General features: G+C 47.1%; 2 protein-coding genes and 15 non-coding genes across 17 annotated transcripts; all 17 read left to right on the forward strand.

The window, feature by feature from the left end:
• The first annotated feature begins 1,244 nt into the window (after positions 1-1,244).
• Positions 1,245-4,380, forward strand: LOC144123956 (uncharacterized). The gene is made up of 2 exons (XM_077656661.1): positions 1,245-2,036; positions 4,372-4,380. The coding sequence occupies exons 1-2, from the start codon at positions 1,245-1,247 to the stop codon at positions 4,378-4,380; spliced, it is 801 nt and encodes a 266-aa protein (XP_077512787.1).
• A 1,670-nt stretch (positions 4,381-6,050) lies between these two features.
• TRNAM-CAU (transfer RNA methionine (anticodon CAU)) lies at positions 6,051-6,122 on the forward strand. The gene has a single exon. It is a non-coding gene; the product is annotated as a tRNA-Met (tRNA).
• Positions 6,123-6,226: 104 nt separating this feature from the next.
• TRNAM-CAU (transfer RNA methionine (anticodon CAU)) lies at positions 6,227-6,298 on the forward strand. The gene has a single exon. It is a non-coding gene; the product is annotated as a tRNA-Met (tRNA).
• A 102-nt stretch (positions 6,299-6,400) lies between these two features.
• Positions 6,401-6,472, forward strand: TRNAM-CAU (transfer RNA methionine (anticodon CAU)). The gene has a single exon. It is a non-coding gene; the product is annotated as a tRNA-Met (tRNA).
• Positions 6,473-7,746: 1,274 nt separating this feature from the next.
• TRNAM-CAU (transfer RNA methionine (anticodon CAU)) lies at positions 7,747-7,818 on the forward strand. Its single transcript has one exon. It is a non-coding gene; the product is annotated as a tRNA-Met (tRNA).
• A 102-nt stretch (positions 7,819-7,920) lies between these two features.
• On the forward strand, positions 7,921-7,992 carry TRNAM-CAU (transfer RNA methionine (anticodon CAU)). The gene has a single exon. It is a non-coding gene; the product is annotated as a tRNA-Met (tRNA).
• A 486-nt stretch (positions 7,993-8,478) lies between these two features.
• Positions 8,479-8,550, forward strand: TRNAM-CAU (transfer RNA methionine (anticodon CAU)). The gene has a single exon. It is a non-coding gene; the product is annotated as a tRNA-Met (tRNA).
• A 2,649-nt stretch (positions 8,551-11,199) lies between these two features.
• On the forward strand, positions 11,200-12,390 carry LOC144123957 (uncharacterized). The gene has a single exon (XM_077656662.1). The coding sequence runs from the start codon at positions 11,200-11,202 to the stop codon at positions 12,388-12,390; it is 1,191 nt and encodes a 396-aa protein (XP_077512788.1).
• A 3,615-nt stretch (positions 12,391-16,005) lies between these two features.
• Positions 16,006-16,077, forward strand: TRNAM-CAU (transfer RNA methionine (anticodon CAU)). The gene has a single exon. It is a non-coding gene; the product is annotated as a tRNA-Met (tRNA).
• Positions 16,078-16,181: 104 nt separating this feature from the next.
• TRNAM-CAU (transfer RNA methionine (anticodon CAU)) lies at positions 16,182-16,253 on the forward strand. The gene has a single exon. It is a non-coding gene; the product is annotated as a tRNA-Met (tRNA).
• A 102-nt stretch (positions 16,254-16,355) lies between these two features.
• Positions 16,356-16,427, forward strand: TRNAM-CAU (transfer RNA methionine (anticodon CAU)). The gene has a single exon. It is a non-coding gene; the product is annotated as a tRNA-Met (tRNA).
• A 102-nt stretch (positions 16,428-16,529) lies between these two features.
• On the forward strand, positions 16,530-16,601 carry TRNAM-CAU (transfer RNA methionine (anticodon CAU)). The gene has a single exon. It is a non-coding gene; the product is annotated as a tRNA-Met (tRNA).
• A 410-nt stretch (positions 16,602-17,011) lies between these two features.
• Positions 17,012-17,083, forward strand: TRNAM-CAU (transfer RNA methionine (anticodon CAU)). The gene has a single exon. It is a non-coding gene; the product is annotated as a tRNA-Met (tRNA).
• A 102-nt stretch (positions 17,084-17,185) lies between these two features.
• Positions 17,186-17,257, forward strand: TRNAM-CAU (transfer RNA methionine (anticodon CAU)). The gene has a single exon. It is a non-coding gene; the product is annotated as a tRNA-Met (tRNA).
• Positions 17,258-17,359: 102 nt separating this feature from the next.
• Positions 17,360-17,431, forward strand: TRNAM-CAU (transfer RNA methionine (anticodon CAU)). The gene has a single exon. It is a non-coding gene; the product is annotated as a tRNA-Met (tRNA).
• A 276-nt stretch (positions 17,432-17,707) lies between these two features.
• Positions 17,708-17,779, forward strand: TRNAM-CAU (transfer RNA methionine (anticodon CAU)). The gene has a single exon. It is a non-coding gene; the product is annotated as a tRNA-Met (tRNA).
• Positions 17,780-18,683: 904 nt separating this feature from the next.
• Positions 18,684-18,755, forward strand: TRNAM-CAU (transfer RNA methionine (anticodon CAU)). The gene has a single exon. It is a non-coding gene; the product is annotated as a tRNA-Met (tRNA).
• The last annotated feature ends 3,454 nt before the right edge of the window (positions 18,756-22,209 follow it).

Below are 22,209 nucleotides of genomic sequence, written 5' to 3' on the forward strand. Positions count from 1 at the left end.
TCCGAATGGGAACGTTGCAGCAGAACGAACCTGTTCCGGCGGGTAAAAGACGGGGGGTTGGGGCTAGGGCACCTCTTTTTAAGGCAGCTGGTGAACCGTTTTTTGTTTTTTCGCGACGTCTCAGACCCGTTCTTGCGCACCGTGTGCCAGGTGCGGCTGCGGCGATTGCTGCCCGAGTTTGTTGTTACCACAGAAGAGCTCTCGGGTGGAATTTTTGGTTACTACAAAGAGATTGTAGCAAGTGTTAGGTTTCTTTCAGCGCGTTTTTCTAGCGATTATTTGTATAAAACTAAAAGAAAGAAGTTGTACCATGATCTTTGTGATATTGTTTTCCCAGAGCCTATGTACAGGGCCTTGTACAGTGGAGGTCCTGGAGCTGATGTTTTAAAAAGGGTAAAGAAAATGCAGGTGCCACCAGGAGTAAAGACCTTCTTTTTTAAATTACACACCGGGACACTCCCAGTTAAAAAGTTTTTGGGAGGAAAGGATTTCTTTTTACCGTGGGGATCGAACTGCTTAATTTGTAAACATCCCGAAAGAATAGACCATGTTTTTTTGCATTGCTGGGAAGGGGTTTATTTTTGGGATGTGTTACAAAGGACAATAAAGAAAGAGCTACCACTTGACGCGCAGGGAATTCGTTATTTAAGCACAGACAATGAGGATGGGGTACCATTTGATCTCATAATGCTCTTGGGCCTCCACAGTATATGGCGCTCCAGAATGGCAGGCTATTATTGTGACAAAGACGCACGACCTGCCCGAATTTATTTTCGGGAAAGAATGGACTGCTTTCTGGCCATCCAGAAAGCAGCTGCGGAGCCTCCCGAGTGGCTCTCGAGGCTAGAGCCGCTCTGTATGCTTCGTGAATTTTAGAATGACGAAGCCAGACTCATGCTGGCTGACCACGACAGTGTCTTATGTACATAGTGTTTTGTGTGTTTTTTGTTGAATGTTTTTTTTTGGTTAAATGTTATGAGCCAAAGCCAGGCAATAAAGAAAAAAAAAAGCAGAGTGGCGCAGTGGAAGCGTGCTGGGCCCATAACCCAGAGGTCCATGGATCGAAACCCCGCTCTGCTATTGTTTTGGTTTTTTTCTTCTATCCTCTTTTTTCAACAGTAGGATTGAATCTGTACTACAATTTGCATTCTAATATAGGGTACGTTGCAGTGCAGCGCAATCAGCAGAGTGGCGCAGTGGAAGGCATTCGACTTCCGGCCACCGAGCGTGACGGACGCGTTATCATGAGCTCCGTCGGAGCGGTTTCAGCGGCCCAGTCGGGCCGCGGTAACAGGTTTTTTGCGGCTACTGCCGATGATTACCAGGTTATTCTGCCCAATCTGCCATCCGGACGCATCGTCGCCAACACCGTTTTCATGCACGGCGATCCAAGAGCCCGGCCCTATCGTGTTGAAGACTACCGGGACACTTTGGCCAACCTTGGTGCGCTTCCCGACGTTGTGGCGTTGGGGGCGTATCAAATGAACCACGTGTGGGCTGTGACAATGACAACTGCTGATGCTGCTCAGAAGCTGCTGTTGGCCGTCGACGTGAAGGTAAAGGATCGCCCATGTTTGCTCATTGATCCGAATAACCGAGAGGTTCGCGTAAAGCTGCACTGGTTGCTGCATGGCGTTACCGACGAAGACGTTCGCGTGGCACTGTCGCCCTACGGGAAGGTGTTGGAAGTGACCCGGGAGAAGTGGCGGGCGCTCGGTGTCACTGAAAAAGGGTCGACGACTCGTACAGTTGGACTAAAATTGCATGCCGACGTCAAAATAGACGATATTCCGCATCAGCTCAAGATAGCCGGAGAGCTAACTCTTGTTGTTGTGCCGGGCCGCGCTCCTCTGTGTCTGCGCTGCAAGAGCACCGGGCACATTCGTCGCGACTGCAAAGTGCCGCGCTGTAGTCGTTGTCGTCGTTTCGGCCACGTCGATGCTGATTGCGCAAAGACGTACGCCAGCGTAGCCGGACCAGTGCAGGCAAACGACATATCGGACCACCTGATGGACGAGGAAGACTCAGAGGAAACAGCAAGGACGAGCCGTAACCTGGTTACGCAAGATGCATCGTCGAACTTTCAAGGGGAACAACTAATTGACGGCGGAGATAAACCCGCAGACAAGCGGCGACATGACGACGCAGAAGGCGGGAACGAGAAGGATGAGGCAAGCACTACGGGCCACCCCTCTCCCGGAGCAGGCGAGATACCATCCACCGAGCCGGCACCAGTCACCGTGATGGACAGCGACAGTATTAGTGCCGCTGCAAAGCGACCTCACAACGCAGGCGAAAATGGGAAGGAGCTTAGTGTCGTTGCTGCAGACGAGCCGCCAGCCAAGACGACTGTTGGACGGCGTCCTTCATTTCGACCGCTGCCGAACACTTCGGCTGCGCGCAAGACGGCGGAAACGCCGCCTATGCCGCCGTGAGGACCGCCCTGTGCTAGCACACTCCGGATCAAACCGCAGTTGTGAGGTAAGCGCCATGCCCCCGGTTTTCTTTCCCGCCTTGCTATGATGACTATGGATAAGTCCATTCGTGTGGCAACATTAAATGTCCGAGGGCTTGCCTCAAGGAGGAAGCAGAGTCAACTGTACCGCCTGTTAAGCGACTTTGACCTTGACATTCTAGCAGTGCAGGAGACGAAAGTCGAGGGCGACGTGGAAACCGGGGGCATGGTGCAGCAATTCGTAGCGCGATACTGTGCTATTGTGAACCATTCCGTGGGATATTCTTCAGGCTGCGCATTGTTGGTCCGACATAGTCTAGGAGCTAAAATAGAAGCCGTTACGTCATGCACGTCAGGACGGTTTATTGTATGTGATTTCTTGTTGTCGTCCTTGGAGTGGCGTGTAATCTGTTTGTATGCGCCGACTGTTGCCGGGGAAAGGTGCAGGTTTTTTGAGCAGCTAAAACACTATACCCAGTGTAATAGGTTGGTCATTCTTATTGGCGATTTCAACTGCGTTCTTTCATCCCGGGACAAAACTAGCACCCGACCGTACAAGGATGCAAGCACGACTGCCCTAAATGAAATAATAGGGAACAGTAGTTTGGCGGATGTGGCTGAATGCCTTGGTGGTGGAAGAAATACGCAGTACACCCATTTTCAGGCTTCGAGCCACGCTCGTTTGGATAGAGCATACGTAAGCCTTGATTTGGTACCCTTTTGCAAGGAGTATCGAGTGAGCGCTGTTTCATTTACTGATCACTGCTTAGTCAGTTTTCTAGTAGCAAGCACGAAAGAAAGAAAAAGAAGCTTCGAGTGGCAGTTATGGAAATTGAATTCAAAATTACTGGATGATGAAATTTTTATGGCAGACGTGACGACGCAAGTTGATGCAATGAAACATATGGGTAATACGACGTACAGAGAAAAATGGGAGAACTTCAAGCAGACAGTTAAAATGAAAGCATTGGAGCGGGCGAGCGCTATACGCAGACAAAAGGGGGCAGAGGAAAAAACGATGCGCAGAAACTTGGAAAAATTGATCAGTGAAGAGTGTAGTAGACCCGGCATGTTCATGGACGATATTCGCGCACTAAAGCATAAAATAGAACAGATCGACATCGAAAGATACCACGTTGCTCTGGTGCGAGCGAGAGCTGAAAAGGTGATAGCGGGGGAAGTTCCATCAAAAAGAGCGTTGGGCGCAGAAAAGTGGCACGCGCGGCGCAATCAGATAGTGGAAATTGAAGTTGGTGGAAAAGTTAGTGACACAGCAGAAGATATTGAGCGCGCTTTCTTCGAGCACTACAGTGGGTTATTTGCCAACTGCTCAGTTGACATTGATCGTTTCAAGAAGGACTTCCTTTTGTTGATGCCCAGCCTAGACGACAGTACGAAGGAATTATTGGAGGCAGCTATCTCAGTAGAGGAGGTGAAAAACGCTATTGAAAGCTTGCAGCCGGGGAAGTCTCCGGGCCCGGATGGTCTGACCTCAGCCTTTTATAAACGTCTAAAAAGAACAATTTCACCAGTTTTAGCTGCTGTCTATAATGAGGCATTCGAACTCAATGTACTGCCGCCTTCCTTCACATCCTCCCACACTGTTCTTATACCGAAATCAGAAGACCCCTCTGTATTGCGCAGAGTAACTTCTTACCGTCCAATTTGCCTCACAAATGGAGACTATAAGATAATGATGAAAATTTTGGCTAAGCGATTGCAGACAGTCATTACTGACCTGGTGGGGCCGCATCAAACGTGCGGTATTAAAGGCCGATCTATTTTCTCAAATATACATGTAGCGCGTAGTATCCTTGAGTGCTGCGACGCAATGGGCACACATGTGGCAATGATCCAAATTGATCTGGAGAAAGCTTTCGATAGGGTGCCTCATGAAATTCTTCTGTGCATTCTAGATCATGTGAATGTGGGTAGAATTATTCGAGGCGGTTTCGCCATGGCGTACCAGGATTGCACGACAAGTCTATTTGTCAACAAGTTTGTTGGTTCACGCATTCCAGTCAAATGCTCGGTGCGCCAGGGTTGCCCTCTTTCGCCACTGTTGTTTTGTTTGTATATAGAGTCATTTTGTTTGAGCGTGATACAGAGCGATTGTATGCGCGGTTTTAAACTACATCAGTTAGAAGTCCGACTGTTGGCTTATGCGGATGATATAGCCATGTTTTGTAATGATTACGACAGTGTAACACAGGCTGTTAAGTGTGTTAAAAGTTTTTGTGCGGCCAGTGGCAGCGCGGTAAACTGGAGTAAGTGCCTGGGATTCTGGCACGGGGACTGGCCGGAGGCCCCAGACACTTTTGCCAACATAAGTTTTACTACGACTCCTGTTAAATACTTGGGAGTTCCTCTTGAGTGTTACAAAGACAGCGAGGCCTACTGGAGGAGTGAAGTGGATAAAATGAGGGAAAGAGTGAATAAATGGAATGGATGGAATTGGTCAATGTTCTCGAGAGCCACAATTTGCAACATATTTTTAGTGAGCAATCTTTGGTATGTCCTTCAAGTCTTGCATTGCTCCAGGGTTCATATCCAAAAATTTCATCGGGTGTTTGCAGTGTTCGTGGGGGCATCTTCCTGGGAAAGATCAAGCCGCACCAATTTATTTCTACGAGTTCGAAATGGAGGACTCAGTTTGTCACATTTGTTTTTGAGACAGGTTGTCAATCGGTATTTATTTCTTCGGGACGTTAAGCACCCGTTTCTACACACTGTCTGTCAACTTCGCCTGGGGAAGCACTTGCCTAATATGGTTGTCTCTGCTGGCAGTATGCCCGGTGGAGTGCATGGTTTTCTACGCGAAGTTGTGGTTTCATGTAGGTTTTTGATGGCGCGGTTTTCACTCCGATACCTGAGTGAAGTCAACCGGAAAAAACTGTATAAAGACCTCTGTAGTGTGGCTCTCCCCGTGCCTTTATATCGGTCCCTTTACAGGGAAGGTATAGGTAACAAGGTACTAAAGCTTGTTAAGGCAATGCTAGTCCCGTCTGGTGTTAAGACTTTCTTTTTTAAATTACACACTGGAACTCTGACTGTCAAACCGTGGATGGCTGAAAAAGGTTTTTTTGTTCCCTGGGGTACTCACTGTATAATATGCAGAAAGGAGGAGACAATTGAGCATGTGTTCCTTGAATGCTGGGATGCTGTGTTCCTTTGGGATGTGCTTCAGCGCACAATCAAAAAAGGAATTTCCGCTTGATGGGTACGGAATTCGCTACTTGCCAATTGAAAGTGATGACGGTACCCCATTTGATTTGATCATGCTAATAGCCCTACACAGTATTTGGAAATGCAGAATGGAAGTAAGGCACGCCGATCTCGATGCAAGGCCGGCACGTCAATATTTCAAAGAAAGCATAAGCAACTTTGTTCAGGAGAAAAAGATGCTGGAATGTAGTCCAGAGTGGCTGTCACGTGTTGAGGTATTATTGGCGATGAAGGAATTTTAGCATGAGCGTGACCGCACAAGCTGAGCGGCCGTTGTTTTAACAAAGATGTTGATTGTGTTTTAGTGCTTATGTATGAATATGTGCTTTCTTTTCATGTGGGTCAAAATACCGGCAATAAAGAAAAAAAAAGCAGAGTGGCGCAGTGGAAGCGTGCTGGGCCCATAACCCAGAGGTCCGTGGATCGAAACCACGCTCTGCTATTGTTTTGGTTTTTTTTCTTCTATCCTCTTTTTTTCAACAGTAGGATTGAATCTGTACTACAATTTGCATTCTAATATAGGGTACGTTGCAGTGCAGTGCAATCAGCAGAGTGGCGCAGTGGAAGCGTGCTGGGCCCATAACCCAGAGGTCCGTGGTTAGAAACCACGCTCTGCTATTGTTTTGGTTTTTTCCTTGTATCCTCTTTTTTCAACAGTAGGATTGAATCTGTACTACAATTTGCATTCTAATATAGGGTACGTTGCAGTGCAGCGCTATCAGCAGAGTGGCGCAGTGGAAGCGTGCTGGGCCCATAACCCAGAGGTCCGTGGATCGAAACCACGCTCTGCTATTGTTTTGGTTTTTTTCTTCTATCCTCTTTTTTCAACAGTAGGATTCAATCTGTACTACAATTTGCATTCTAATATAGGGTACGTTGCAGTGCAGCGCAATCAGCAGAGTGGCGCAGTGGAAAGGCACCAATCTCTCCATTTTCGCCAGAGCTACAGTCTGCAACCTGTTTTTTATTAGCAAGCTCTGGTATGTGATGCAGGTTTTGCATTGCTCTCGGGTGCACATTCAGAAGTTATACCGGATTTTTGCCGTCTTTATATGGGCTTCCGAATGGGAACGTTGCAGCAGAACGAACCTGTTCCGGCGGGTAAAAGACGGGGGGTTGGGGCTAGGGCACCTCTTTTTAAGGCAGCTGGTGAACCGTTTTTTGTTTTTTCGCGACGTCTCAGACCCGTTCTTGCGCACCGTGTGCCAGGTCAGGCTGCGGCGATTGCTGCCCGAGTTTGTTGTTACCACAGAAGAGCTCTCGGGTGGAATTTTTGGTTACTACAAAGAGATTGTAGCAAGTGTTAGGTTTCTTTCAGCGCGTTTTTCTAGCGATTATTTGTATAAAACTAAAAGAAAGAAGTTGTACCATGATCTTTGTGATATTGTTTTCCCAGAGCCTATGTACAGGGCCTTGTACAGTGGAGGTCCTGGAGCTGATGTTTTAAAAAGGGTAAAGAAAATGCAGGTGCCACCAGGAGTAAAGACCTTCTTTTTTAAATTACACACCGGGACACTCCCAGTTAAAAAGTTTTTGGAAGGAAAGGATTTCTTTTTACCGTGGGGATCGAACTGCTTAATTTGTAAACAGCCCGAAACAATAGACCATGTTTTTTTGCATTGCTGGGAAGGGGTTTATTTTTGGGATGTGTTACAAAGGACAATAAAGAAAGAGCTACCACTTGACGCGCAGGGAATTCGTTATTTAAGCACAGACAATGAGGATGGGGTACAATTTGATCTCATAATGCTCTTGGGCCTCCGCAGTATATGGCGCTCCAGAATGGCAGGCTATTATTGTGACAAAGACGCACGACCTGCCCGAATTTATTTTCGGGAAAAAATGGACTGCTTTCTGGCCATCCAGAAAGCAGCTGCGGAGCCTCCCGAGTGGCTCTCGAGGCTAGAGCCGCTCTGTATGCTTCGTGAATTTTAGAATGACGAAGCCAGACTCATGCTGGCTGACCACGACAGTGTCTTTTGTACATAGTGTTTTGTGTTTTTTGTTGAATGTTTTTTTTTGGTTAAATGTTATGAGCCAAAGCCAGGCAATAAAGAAAAAAAAAAAGCAGAGTGGCGCAGTGGAAGCGTGCTGGGCCCATAACCCAGAGGTCCGTGGTTAGAAACCACGCTCTGCTATTGTTTTGGTTTTTTCCTTGTATCCTCTTTTTTCAACAGTAGGATTCAATCTGTACTACAATTTGCATTCTAATATAGGGTACGTTGCAGTGCAGCGCAATCAGCAGAGTGGCGCAGTGGAAGCGTGCTGGGCCCATAACCCAGAGGTCCGTGGTTTGAAACCACGCTCTGCTATTGTTTTCGTTTTTTCCTTGTATCCTCTTTTTTCAACAGTAGGATTGAATCTGTACTACAATTTGCATTCTAATATAGGGTACGTTGCAGTGCAGCGCAATCAGCAGAGTGGCGAAATCAGCAGAGTGGAGTCCAGAGTGGCTATCACGTGTTGAGTTATTATTGGCGATGAAGGAATTTTAGTATGAGCGTGACCGCACAAGCTGGGCGGCCGTTGTTTTAACAAAGATGTTGATTGTGTTTTAGTGCTTTTGTATGAATATGTGTTTTCTTTTCATGTGGGTCAAAATACCGGCAATAAAGAAAAAAAAAAGCAGACTGGCGCAGTGGAAGCGTGCTGGGCCCATAACCCAGAGGTCCGTGGATCGAAACCACGCTCTGCTATTGTTTTGGTTTTTTTCTTCTATCCTCTTTTTTCAACAGTAGGATTCAATCTGTACAACAATTTGCATTCTAATATAGGGTACGTTGCAGTGCAGTGCAATCAGCAGAGTGGCGCAGTGGAAGCGTGCTGGGCCCATAACCCAGAGGTCCGTGGTTAGAAACCACGCTCTGCTATTGTTTTGGTTTTTTCCTTGTATCCTCTTTCTTCAACAGTAGGATTGAATCTGTACTACAATTTGCATTCTAATATAGGGTACGTTGCAGTGCAGCGCAATCAGCAGAGTGGCGCAGTGATGCTTAAATGCAACTGCGTCTGCCGGAAGCCACGAAAAAAGCCTCTGGTAGAATTGTCTTGGTGCAATGCCACGGCTGGACGAAGAAAGGAAAAAGAAAATGGAACTAGAAATAACTGAAAACGAAGTAGGGCATGCGATAGATGAATTAAACCTCGGAAAATCACCAGGACCAGATGGATTCAGTGCGGCATTTTATAAAGAATTTAAGCACGAAATTGCCCCGGTGCTATGTACAATGTTTAACGAAGCCTATGGAATAAACTTTTTGCCTCCGTCTTTTGGGACTTCCCATACGGTACTCATACCGAAAACTGATGATATAGAGAAATTAAAATCTGTTACCGCATATCGACCGATAGCACTCACTAATGTGGACTACAAAATTTTTATGAAGGTATTGGCGCGAAGACTACAGACAGTGATAAAGGAAATTGTTGGACCCCATCAGACATGTGGAATAAAAGGGCGATCGATTTTTTCCAACATTCACAAAGCACGCAGTGTACTTGAAACCTGCGATGCAATTAATGGGCGGGTGGCCATGCTTCAGATTGATCTCGAAAAAGCTTTTGATTGTGTTTCTCATGAAATCTTGTTTTCCGTTTTAGACCATGTGAATGTCGGTTCAGTTATCCGCGAGGGTGTAGCCCTGGCGTATCGAAACTGCACGACAAGATTGATTGTTAACAAGTGCTTGGGGGCCCCCATTAGCGTGCAGCGTTCGGTGCGTCAGGGCTGCCCCCTCAGCCCTCTCTTATTTTGTATTTACATCGAAACACTGTGTAGGAAAATATTAGGAGACAATAGTATTAATGGCTTTAGGTTGCAAGCTGCTGAAGTTAAGCTGTTGGCGTATGCTGACGACGTTGCTGTATTCACGGTTGATCAGGAGAGCATAAGCGAAGCTGTCGGGTGTGTACGCGAGTTCAGCGAAGTCACCGGTAGCGGGGTTAATTGGTCCAAATGCCTCGGACTCTGGCATGGATGGTGGCCATCCCACCCGGACCATTTTGCCAACGTACCGTGGACGACGACACCGGGCAAGTATTTGGGCGTTCCGCTCGATGCTTATCGCGAAAGCGAGGAGTATTGGAAACAGCAAACGAAAGAAGCACGTGACAGAGCTGGAAAATGGAAAGGCACCAATCTCTCCATTTTCGCCAGAGCTACAGTCTGCAACCTGTTTTTTATTAGCAAGCTCTGGTATGTGATGCAGGTTTTGCATTGCTCTCGGGTGCACATTCAGAAGTTACACCGGATTTTTGCCGTCTTTATATGGGCTTCCGAATGGGAACGTTGCAGCAGAACGAACCTGTTCCGGCGGGTAAAAGACGGGGGGTTGGGGCTAGGGCACCTCTTTTTAAGGCAGCTGGTGAACCGTTTTTTGTTTTTTCGCGACGTCTCAGACCCGTTCTTGCGCACCGTGTGCCAGGTGCGGCTGCGGCGATTGCTGCCCGAGTTTGTTGTTACCACAGAAGAGCTCTCGGGTGGAATTTTTGGTTACTACAAAGAGATTGTAGCAAGTGTTAGGTTTCTTTCAGCGCGTTTTTCTAGCGATTATTTGTATAAAACTAAAAGAAAGAAGTTGTACCATGATCTTTGTGATATTGTTTTCCCAGAGCCTATGTACAGGGCCTTGTACAGTGGAGGTCCTGGAGCTGATGTTTTAAAAAGGGTAAAGAAAATGCAGGTGCCACCAGGAGTAAAGACCTTCTTTTTTAAATTACACACCGGGACACTCCCAGTTAAAAAGTTTTTGGGAGGAAAGGATTTCTTTTTACCGTGGGGATCGAACTGCTTAATTTGTAAACATCCCGAAAGAATAGACCATGTTTTTTTGCATTGCTGGGAAGGGGTTTATTTTTGGGATGTGTTACAAAGGACAATAAAGAAAGAGCTACCACTTGACGCGCAGGGAATTCGTTATTTAAGCACAGACAATGAGGATGGGGTACCATTTGATCTCATAATGCTCTTGGGCCTCCACAGTATATGGCGCTCCAGAATGGCAGGCTATTATTGTGACAAAGACGCACGACCTGCCCGAATTTATTTTCGGGAAAGAATGGACTGCTTTCTGGCCATCCAGAAAGCAGCTGCGGAGCCTCCCGAGTGGCTCTCGAGGCTAGAGCCGCTCTGTATGCTTCGTGAATTTTAGAATGACGAAGCCAGACTCATGCTGGCTGACCACGACAGTGTCTTATGTACATAGTGTTTTGTGTGTTTTTTGTTGAATGTTTTTTTTTGGTTAAATGTTATGAGCCAAAGCCAGGCAATAAAGAAAAAAAAAAAGCAGAGTGGCGCAGTGGAAGCGTGCTGGGCCCATAACCCAGAGGTCCATGGATCGAAACCCCGCTCTGCTATTGTTTTGGTTTTTTTCTTCTATCCTCTTTTTTCAACAGTAGGATTGAATCTGTACTACAATTTGCATTCTAATATAGGGTACGTTGCAGTGCAGCGCAATCAGCAGAGTGGCGCAGTGGAAGGCATTCGACTTCCGGCCACCGAGCGTGACGGACGCGTTATCATGAGCTCCGTCGGAGCGGTTTCAGCGGCCCAGTCGGGCCGCGGTAACAGGTTTTTTGCGGCTACTGCCGATGATTACCAGGTTATTCTGCCCAATCTGCCATCCGGACGCATCGTCGCCAACACCGTTTTCATGCACGGCGATCCAAGAGCCCGGCCCTATCGTGTTGAAGACTACCGGGACACTTTGGCCAACCTTGGTGCGCTTCCCGACGTTGTGGCGTTGGGGGCGTATCAAATGAACCACGTGTGGGCTGTGACAATGACAACTGCTGATGCTGCTCAGAAGCTGCTGTTGGCCGTCGACGTGAAGGTAAAGGATCGCCCATGTTTGCTCATTGATCCGAATAACCGAGAGGTTCGCGTAAAGCTGCACTGGTTGCTGCATGGCGTTACCGACGAAGACGTTCGCGTGGCACTGTCGCCCTACGGGAAGGTGTTGGAAGTGACCCGGGAGAAGTGGCGGGCGCTCGGTGTCACTGAAAAAGGGTCGACGACTCGTACAGTTGGACTAAAATTGCATGCCGACGTCAAAATAGACGATATTCCGCATCAGCTCAAGATAGCCGGAGAGCTAACTCTTGTTGTTGTGCCGGGCCGCGCTCCTCTGTGTCTGCGCTGCAAGAGCACCGGGCACATTCGTCGCGACTGCAAAGTGCCGCGCTGTAGTCGTTGTCGTCGTTTCGGCCACGTCGATGCTGATTGCGCAAAGACGTACGCCAGCGTAGCCGGACCAGTGCAGGCAAACGACATATCGGACCACCTGATGGACGAGGAAGACTCAGAGGAAACAGCAAGGACGAGCCGTAACCTGGTTACGCAAGGTGCATCGTCGAACTTTCAAGGGGAACAACTAATTGACGGCGGAGATAAACCCGCAGACAAGCGGCGACATGACGACGCAGAAGGTGGGAACGAGAAGGATGAGGCAAGCACTACGGGCCACCCCTCTCCCGGAGGAGGCGAGAAACCACCCACCGAGCCGGCACCAGTCACCGTGATGGACAGCGACAGTATTAGTGCCGCTGCAAAGCGACCTCACGACGCAGGCGAAAATGGGAAGGAGCTTAGTGTCGTTGCTGCAGACGAGCCGCCAGCCAAGACGACTGTTGGACGGCGTCCTTCATTTCGACCGCTGCCGAACACTTCGGCTGCGCGCAAGACGGCGGAAACGCCGCCTATGCCGCCGTGAGGACCGCCCTGTGCTAGCACACTCCGGATCTAACCGCAGTTGTGAGGTAAGCGCCATGCCCCCGGTTTTCTTTCCCGCCTTGCTATGATGACTATGGATAAGTCCATTCGTGTGGCAACATTAAATGTCCGAGGGCTTGCCTCAAGGAGGAAGCAGAGTCAACTGTACCGCCTGTTAAGCGACTTTGACCTTGACATTCTAGCAGTGCAGGAGACGAAAGTCGAGGGCGACGTGGAAACCGGGGGCATGGTGCAGCAATTCGTAGCGCGATACTGTGCTATTGTGAACCATTCCGTGGGATATTCTTCAGGCTGCGCATTGTTGGTCCGACATAGTCTAGGAGCTAAAATAGAAGCCGTTACGTCATGCACGTCAGGACGGTTTATTGTATGTGATTTCTTGTTGTCGTCCTTGGAGTGGCGTGTAATCTGTTTGTATGCGCCGACTGTTGCCGGGGAAAGGTGCAGGTTTTTTGAGCAGCTAAAACACTATACCCAGTGTAATAGGTTGGTCATTCTTATTGGCGATTTCAACTGCGTTCTTTCATCCCGGGACAAAACTAGCACCCGACCGTACAAGGATGCAAGCACGACTGCCCTAAATGAAATAATAGGGAACAGTAGTTTGGCGGATGTGGCTGAATGCCTTGGTGGTGGAAGAAATACGCAGTACACCCATTTTCAGGCTTCGAGCCACGCTCGTTTGGATAGAGCATACGTAAGCCTTGATTTGGTACCCTTTTGCAAGGAGTATCGAGTGAGCGCTGTTTCATTTACTGATCACTGCTTAGTCAGTTTTCTAGTAGCAAGCACGAAAGAAAGAAAAAGAAGCTTCGAGTGGCAGTTATGGAAATTGAATTCAAAATTACTGGATGATGAAATTTTTATGGCAGACGTGACGACGCAAGTTGATGCAATGAAACATATGGGTAATACGACGTACAGAGAAAAATGGGAGAACTTCAAGCAGACAGTTAAAATGAAAGCATTGGAGCGGGCGAGCGCTATACGCAGACAAAAGGGGGCAGAGGAAAAAACGATGCGCAGAAACTTGGAAAAATTGATCAGTGAAGAGTGTAGTAGACCCGGCATGTTCATGGACGATATTCGCGCACTAAAGCATAAAATAGAACAGATCGACATCGAAAGATACCACGTTGCTCTGGTGCGAGCGAGAGCTGAAAAGGTGATAGCGGGGGAAGTTCCATCAAAAAGAGCGTTGGGCGCAGAAAAGTGGCACGCGCGGCGCAATCAGATAGTGGAAATTGAAGTTGGTGGAAAAGTTAGTGACACAGCAGAAGATATTGAGCGCGCTTTCTTCGAGCACTACAGTGGGTTATTTGCCAACTGCTCAGTTGACATTGATCGTTTCAAGAAGGACTTCCTTTTGTTGATGCCCAGCCTAGACGACAGTACGAAGGAATTATTGGAGGCAGCTATCTCAGTAGAGGAGGTGAAAAACGCTATTGAAAGCTTGCAGCCGGGGAAGTCTCCGGGCCCGGATGGTCTGACCTCAGCCTTTTATAAACGTCTAAAAAGAACAATTTCACCAGTTTTAGCTGCTGTCTATAATGAGGCATTCGAACTCAATGTACTGCCGCCTTCCTTCACATCCTCCCACACTGTTCTTATACCGAAATCAGAAGACCCCTCTGTATTGCGCAGAGTAACTTCTTACCGTCCAATTTGCCTCACAAATGGAGACTATAAGATAATGATGAAAATTTTGGCTAAGCGATTGCAGACAGTCATTACTGACCTGGTGGGGCCGCATCAAACGTGCGGTATTAAAGGCCGATCTATTTTCTCAAATATACATGTAGCGCGTAGTATCCTTGAGTGCTGCGACGCAATGGGCACACATGTGGCAATGATCCAAATTGATCTGGAGAAAGCTTTCGATAGGGTGCCTCATGAAATTCTTCTGTGCATTCTAGATCATGTGAATGTGGGTAGAATTATTCGAGGCGGTTTCGCCATGGCGTACCAGGATTGCACGACAAGTCTATTTGTCAACAAGTTTGTTGGTTCACGCATTCCAGTCAAATGCTCGGTGCGCCAGGGTTGCCCTCTTTCGCCACTGTTGTTTTGTTTGTATATAGAGTCATTTTGTTTGAGCGTGATACAGAGCGATTGTATGCGCGGTTTTAAACTACATCAGTTAGAAGTCCGACTGTTGGCTTATGCGGATGATATAGCCATGTTTTGTAATGATTACGACAGTGTAACACAGGCTGTTAAGTGTGTTAAAAGTTTTTGTGCGGCCAGTGGCAGCGCGGTAAACTGGAGTAAGTGCCTGGGATTCTGGCACGGGGACTGGCCGGAGGCCCCAGACACTTTTGCCAACATAAGTTTTACTACGACTCCTGTTAAATACTTGGGAGTTCCTCTTGAGTGTTACAAAGACAGCGAGGCCTACTGGAGGAGTGAAGTGGATAAAATGAGGGAAAGAGTGAATAAATGGAATGGATGGAATTGGTCAATGTTCTCGAGAGCCACAATTTGCAACATATTTTTAGTGAGCAATCTTTGGTATGTCCTTCAAGTCTTGCATTGCTCCAGGGTTCATATCCAAAAATTTCATCGGGTGTTTGCAGTGTTCGTGGGGGCATCTTCCTGGGAAAGATCAAGCCGCACCAATTTATTTCTACGAGTTCGAAATGGAGGACTCAGTTTGTCACATTTGTTTTTGAGACAGGTTGTCAATCGGTATTTATTTCTTCGGGACGTTAAGCACCCGTTTCTACACACTGTCTGTCAACTTCGCCTGGGGAAGCACTTGCCTAATATGGTTGTCTCTGCTGGCAGTATGCCCGGTGGAGTGCATGGTTTTCTACGCGAAGTTGTGGTTTCATGTAGGTTTTTGATGGCGCGGTTTTCACTCCGATACCTGAGTGAAGTCAACCGGAAAAAACTGTATAAAGACCTCTGTAGTGTGGCTCTCCCCGTGCCTTTATATCGGTCCCTTTACAGGGAAGGTATAGGTAACAAGGTACTAAAGCTTGTTAAGGCAATGCTAGTCCCGTCTGGTGTTAAGACTTTCTTTTTTAAATTACACACTGGAACTCTGACTGTCAAACCGTGGATGGCTGAAAAAGGTTTTTTTGTTCCCTGGGGTACTCACTGTATAATATGCAGAAAGGAGGAGACAATTGAGCATGTGTTCCTTGAATGCTGGGATGCTGTGTTCCTTTGGGATGTGCTTCAGCGCACAATCAAAAAAGGAATTTCCGCTTGATGGGTACGGAATTCGCTACTTGCCAATTGAAAGTGATGACGGTACCCCATTTGATTTGATCATGCTAATAGCCCTACACAGTATTTGGAAATGCAGAATGGAAGTAAGGCACGCCGATCTCGATGCAAGGCCGGCACGTCAATATTTCAAAGAAAGCATAAGCAACTTTGTTCAGGAGAAAAAGATGCTGGAATGTAGTCCAGAGTGGCTGTCACGTGTTGAGGTATTATTGGCGATGAAGGAATTTTAGCATGAGCGTGACCGCACAAGCTGAGCGGCCGTTGTTTTAACAAAGATGTTGATTGTGTTTTAGTGCTTATGTATGAATATGTGCTTTCTTTTCATGTGGGTCAAAATACCGGCAATAAAGAAAAAAAAAGCAGAGTGGCGCAGTGGAAGCGTGCTGGGCCCATAACCCAGAGGTCCGTGGATCGAAACCACGCTCTGCTATTGTTTTGGTTTTTTTTCTTCTATCCTCTTTTTTTCAACAGTAGGATTGAATCTGTACTACAATTTGCATTCTAATATAGGGTACGTTGCAGTGCAGTGCAATCAGCAGAGTGGCGCAGTGGAAGCGTGCTGGGCCCATAACCCAGAGGTCCGTGGTTAGAAACCACGCTCTGCTATTGTTTTGGTTTTTTCCTTGTATCCTCTTTTTTCAACAGTAGGATTGAATCTGTACTACAATTTGCATTCTAATATAGGGTACGTTGCAGTGCAGCGCAATCAGCAGAGTGGCGCAGTGGAAGCGTGCTGGGCCCATAACCCAGAGGTCCGTGGTTAGAAACCACGCTCTGCTATTGTTTTGGTTTTTTCCTTGTATCCTCTTTTTTCAACAGTAGGATTGAATCTGTACTACAATTTGCATTCTAATATAGGGTACGTTGCAGTGCAGCGCAATCAGCAGAGTGGCGCAGTGGAAGCGTGCTGGGCCCATAACCCAGAGGTCCGTGGATCGAAACCACGCTCTGCTATTGTTTTGGTTTTTTTCTTCTATCCTCTTTTTTCAACAGTAGGATTCAATCTGTACTACAATTTGCATTCTAATATAGGGTACGTTGCAGTGCAGCGCAATCAGCAGAGTGGCGCAGTGGAAGCGTGCTGGGCCCATAACCCAGAGGTCCGTGGTTAGAAACCACGCTGCCCGCATTTATTTTCGGGAAAGAATGGACTGCTTTCTGGCCATCCAGAAAGCAACTGCGGAGCCTCCCGAGTGGCTCTCGAGGCTAGAGCCGCTCTGTATGCTTCGTGAATTTTAGTATGACGAAGCCAGACTCATGATGGCTGACCACGACAGTGTCGTATGTACATAGCGTTTTGTGTGTTTTTTGTTGAGTGTTTTTTGTGTAACTGTTATGTGTCGCAGCCAGGCAATAAAGAAAAAAGCAGAGTGGCGCAGTGGAAGCGTGCTGGGCCCATAACCCAGAGGTCCGTGGATCGAAACCACGCTCTGCTATTGTTTTGGTTTTTTTCTTCTATCCTCTTTTTTCAACAGTAGGATTCAATCTGTACTACAATTTGCATTCTAATATAGGGTACGTTGCAGTGCAGCGCAATCAGCAGAGTGGCGCAGTGGAAGCGTGCTGGGCCCATAACCCAGAGGTCCGTGGTTAGAAACCACGCTCTGCTATTGTTTTGGTTTTTTCCTTGTATCCTCTTTTTTCAACAGTAGGATTGAATCTGTACTACAATTTGCATTCTAATATAGGGTACGTTGCAGTGCAGTGCAATCAGCAGAGTGGCGCAGTGGAAGCGTGCTGGGCCCATAACCCAGAGGTCCGTGGTTAGAAACCACGCTCTGCTATTGTTTTGGTTTTTTCCTTGTATCCTCTTTTTTCAACAGTAGGATTGAATCTGTACTACAATTTGCATTCTAATATAGGGTACGTTGCAGTGCAGCGCAATCAGCAGAGAGGCGAAGTGGAAGCGTGCTGGGCCCATAACCCAGAGGTCCGTGGTTAGAAACCACGCTCTGCTATTGTTTTGGTTTTTTCCTTGTATCCTCTTTTTTCAACAGTAGGATTCAATCTGTACTACAATTTGCATTCTAATATAGGGTACGTTGCAGTGCAGCGCAATCAGCAGAGTGGCGCAGTGGAAGCGTGCTGGGCCCATAACCCAGAGGTCCGTGGATCGAAACCACGCTCTGCTATTGTTTTGGTTTTTTTCTTCTATCCTCTTTTTTCAACAGTAGGATTCAATCTGTACTACAATTTGCATTCTAATATAGGGTACGTTGCAGTGCAGCGCAATCAGCAGAGTGGCGCAGTACATAGCACCTGGCAATGTACTGCGCCACTCTGCTGATTGCGTTTTTCTAGCGATTATTTGTATAAAACTAAAAGAAAGAAGTTGTACCATGATCTTTGTGATATTGTTTTCCCAGAGCCTATGTACAGGGCCTTGTACAGTGGAGGTCCTGGAGCTGATGTTTTAAAAAGGGTAAAGAAAATGCAGGTGCCACCAGGAGTAAAGACCTTCTTTTTTAAATTACACACCGGGACACTCCCAGTTAAAAAGTTTTTGGGAGGAAAGGATTTCTTTTTACCGTGGGGATCGAACTGCTTAATTTGTAAACAGCCCGAAACAATAGACCATGTTTTTTTGCATTGCTGGGAAGGGGTTTATTTTTGGGATGTGTTACAAAGGACAATAAAGAAAGAGCTACCACTTGACGCGCAGGGAATTCGTTATTTAAGCATAGACAATGAGGATGGGGTACCATTTGATCTCATAATGCTCTTGGGCCTCCACAGTATATGGCGCTCCAGAATGGCAGGCTATTATTGTGACAAAGACGCACGACCTGCCCGAATTTATTTTCGGGAAAGAATGGACTGCTTTCTGGCCATCCAGAAAGCAGCTGCGGAGCCTCCCGAGTGGCTCTCGAGGCTAGAGCCGCTCTGTATGCTTCGTGAATTTTAGAATGACGAAGCCAGACTCATGCTGGCTGACCACGACAGTGTCTTATGTACATAGTGTTTTGTGTTTTTTGTTGAATGTTTTTTTTTGGTTAAATGTTATGAGCCAAAGCCAGGCAATAAAGAAAAAAAAAAAGCAGAGTGGCGCAGTGGAAGCGTGCTGGGCCCATAACCCAGAGGTCCGTGGTTAGAAACCACGCTCTGCTATTGTTTTGGTTTTTTCCTTGTATCCTCTTTTTTCAACAGTAGGATTCAATCTGTACTACAATTTGCATTCTAATATAGGGTACGTTGCAGTGCAGCGCAATCAGCAGAGTGGCGCAGCCAGCAGATGTCCCCACTGCATGACATCTGCTGGCTGCGCCACTCTGCTGATTGCGCTGCACTGCAACGTACCCTATATTAGCTGCTGGTTGCGTGCTCTTTGTAAAGAAGATCCCGGGGCTAGAGGTGCAAGCATATTTTTCGTGTGTGTCTGGCCGGTGTATTGTCCTTGACTTTTCCCTGAATAGCATTGAGTGGCGCATTGTTGTCGTGTATGCACCGAATGGGGTAGAGGAAAGAGTTGCTTTTTTCCAAAGCCTCCTAGAACGCGTTTGCACGGAAAGGCAGCTCATCGTCTTAGGTGACTTCAATTGTGTGCTAAATGCTCGCGATAAGTCAAGCATCCGGGGGTTTCGAGACAGGAGCACTGAAGTGTTGATCAGAATTATTGATAACGGAAACCTCGAAGATGTGGCTGAATGTCTTGAGGGTGCGCGGGCAGTGAAGTTCACCCATTTTCAGGGCTCAAGCCATGCACGGCTGGACCGCATTTATACATCAGTTGACCTTGCCCCTGTATGCAGCCAGTACGAAGTTGTGGGAGTGTCCTTCTCAGACCACTGTTTAGTTGAGTGCTGCCTCGGAAGTGTCAATCGAAGCAAGGCAATTTCATGGGAAATGTGGAAGCTAAACAACACGCTTCTTCGCGACGATGTCTACTACCGAGCAGTAAAGGATGAAATAGGAAAAATAAACCCGTGCAAGAACCTGAAGATATGGCAGCAGTGGGAGTTAAGCAAACAATCTTTAAAAATCAAAGCAATAGAAAGGGCCACTTGTATACGGTATAAGGAAAAACAAGACGAAGCTGAGTTAAAGGCACTACTGGAAACGTTGCTGAAGCAGGAATGCAAGGCGCCTGGGAAATGGATTGAAGATGTCAGGAAAACCAAGCAAAAGATAGAACTCATGGAAGAACGGCGTTATCGCGGAGCACTGGTGAGGGCGAGGGCGGAAGACACAGCTGCTGGCGAAGCGCCATCAAAACGTGCTCTCGGATTAGAAAAAGCCCACGCTGAAAGTAATCATATCGATAAAATAGAATGGGGGGGTATCTTATCGGCAGACAATGACCACATCGAAGCAGCCTTTACACAATTCTACCAGAGGCTTTTTTCGTGGCATCCGGCAGACGCAGTTGCATTTAAGCATCAGTTTCTTGGTGCAATGCCACGGCTGGACGAAGAAAGGAAAAAGAAAATGGAACTAGAAATAACTGAAAACGAAGTAGGGCGTGCGATAGATGAATTAAACCTCGGAAAATCACCAGGACCAGATGGATTCAGTGCGGCATTTTATAAAGAATTTAAGCATGAAATTGCCCCGGTGCTATGTAGAATGTTTAACGAAGCCTATGGAATAAACTTTTTGCCTCCGTCTTTTGGGACCTCCCATACGGTACTCATACCGAAAACTGATGATATAGAGAAATTAAAATCTGTTACCGCATATCGACCGATAGCACTCACTAATGTCGACTACAAAATTTTTATGAAGGTATTGGCGCGAAGACTACAGACAGTGATAAAGGAAATTGTTGGACCCCACCAGACATGTGGAATAAAAGGGCGATCAATTTTTTCCAACATTCACAAAGCACGCAGTGTACTTGAAACCTGTGATGCAATTAATGGGCGGGTGGCCATGCTTCAGATTGATCTCGAAAAAGCTTTTGATTGTGTTTCTCATGAAATCTTGTTTTCCGTTTTAGACCATGTGAATGTCGGTTCAGTTATCCGCAAGGGTGTAGCCATGGCGTATCGAAACTGCACGACAAGATTGATTGTTAACAAGTGCTTGGGGGCCCCCATTAGCGTGCAGCGTTCGGTGCGTCAGGGCTGCCCCCTCAGCCCTCTCTTATTTTGTATTTACATCGAAACACTGTGTAGGAAAATATTAGAAGACAATAGTATTAATGGCTTTAGGTTGCAAGCTGCTGAAGTTAAGCTGTTGGCGTATGCTGACGACGTTGCTGTATTCACGGTTGATCAGGAGAGCATAAGCGAAGCTGTCGGGTGTGTACGCGAGTTCAGCGAAGTCACCGGTAGCGGGGTTAATTGGTCCAAATGCCTCGGACTCTGGCATGGATGGTGGCCATCCCACCCGGACCATTTTGCCAACGTACCGTGGACGACGACACCGGGCAAGTATTTGGGCGTTCCGCTCGATGCTTATCGTGAAAGCGAGGAGTATTGGAAACAGCAAACGAAAGAAGCACGTGACAGAGCTGGAAAATGGAAAGGCACCAACCTCTCCATTTTCGCCAGAGCTACAGTCTGCAACCTGTTTTTTATTAGCAAGCTCTGGTATGTGATGCAGGTTTTGCATTGCTCTCGGGTGCACATTCAGAAGTTACACCGGATTTTTGCCGTCTTTATATGGGCTTCCGAATGGGAACGTTGCAGCAGAACGAACCTGTTCCGGCGGGTAAAAGACGGGGGGTTGGGGCTAGGGCACCTCTTTTTAAGGCAGCTGGTGAACCGTTTTTTGTTTTTTCGCGACGTCTCAGACCCGTTCTTGCGCACCGTGTGCCAGGTCAGGCTGCGGCGTTTGCTGCCCGAGTTTGTTGTTACCACAGAAGAGCTCTCGGGTGGAATTTTTGGTTACTACAAAGAGATTGTAGCAAGTGTTAGGTTTCTTTCAGCGCGTTTTTCTAGCGATTATTTGTATAAAACTAAAAGAAAGAAGTTGTACCATGATCTTTGTGATATTGTTTTCCCAGAGCCTATGTACAGGGCCTTGTACAGTGGAGGTCCTGGAGCTGATGTTTTAAAAAGGGTAAAGAAAATGCAGGTGCCACCAGGAGTAAAGACCTTCTTTTTTAAATTACACACCGGGACACTCCCAGTTAAAAAGTTTTTGGAAGGAAAGGATTTCTTTTTGCCGTGGGGATCGAACTGCTTAATTTGTAAACAGCCCGAAACAATAGACCATGTTTTTTTGCATTGCTGGGAAGGGGTTTATTTTTGGGATGTGTTACAAAGGACAATAAAGAAAGAGCTACCACTTGACGCGCAGGGAATTCGTTATTTAAGCACAGACAATGAGGATGGGGTACCATTTGATCTCATAATGCTCTTGGGCCTCCACAGTATATGGCGCTCCAGAATGGCAGGCTATTATTGTGACAAAGACGCACGACCTGCCCGCATTTATTTTCGGGAAAGAATGGACTGCTTTCTGGCCATCCAGAAAGCAACTGCGGAGCCTCCCGAGTGGCTCTCGAGGCTAGAGCCGCTCTGTATGCTTCGTGAATTTTAGTATGACGAAGCCAGACTCATGATGGCTGACCACGACAGTGTCGTATGTACATAGCGTTTTGTGTGTTGTTTGTTGA

The sequence above is a fragment of the Amblyomma americanum genome, chromosome 3 (assembly GCF_052857255.1).
Source record: "Amblyomma americanum isolate KBUSLIRL-KWMA chromosome 3, ASM5285725v1, whole genome shotgun sequence".
NCBI classification, from domain to species: domain Eukaryota; kingdom Metazoa; phylum Arthropoda; class Arachnida; order Ixodida; family Ixodidae; genus Amblyomma; species Amblyomma americanum.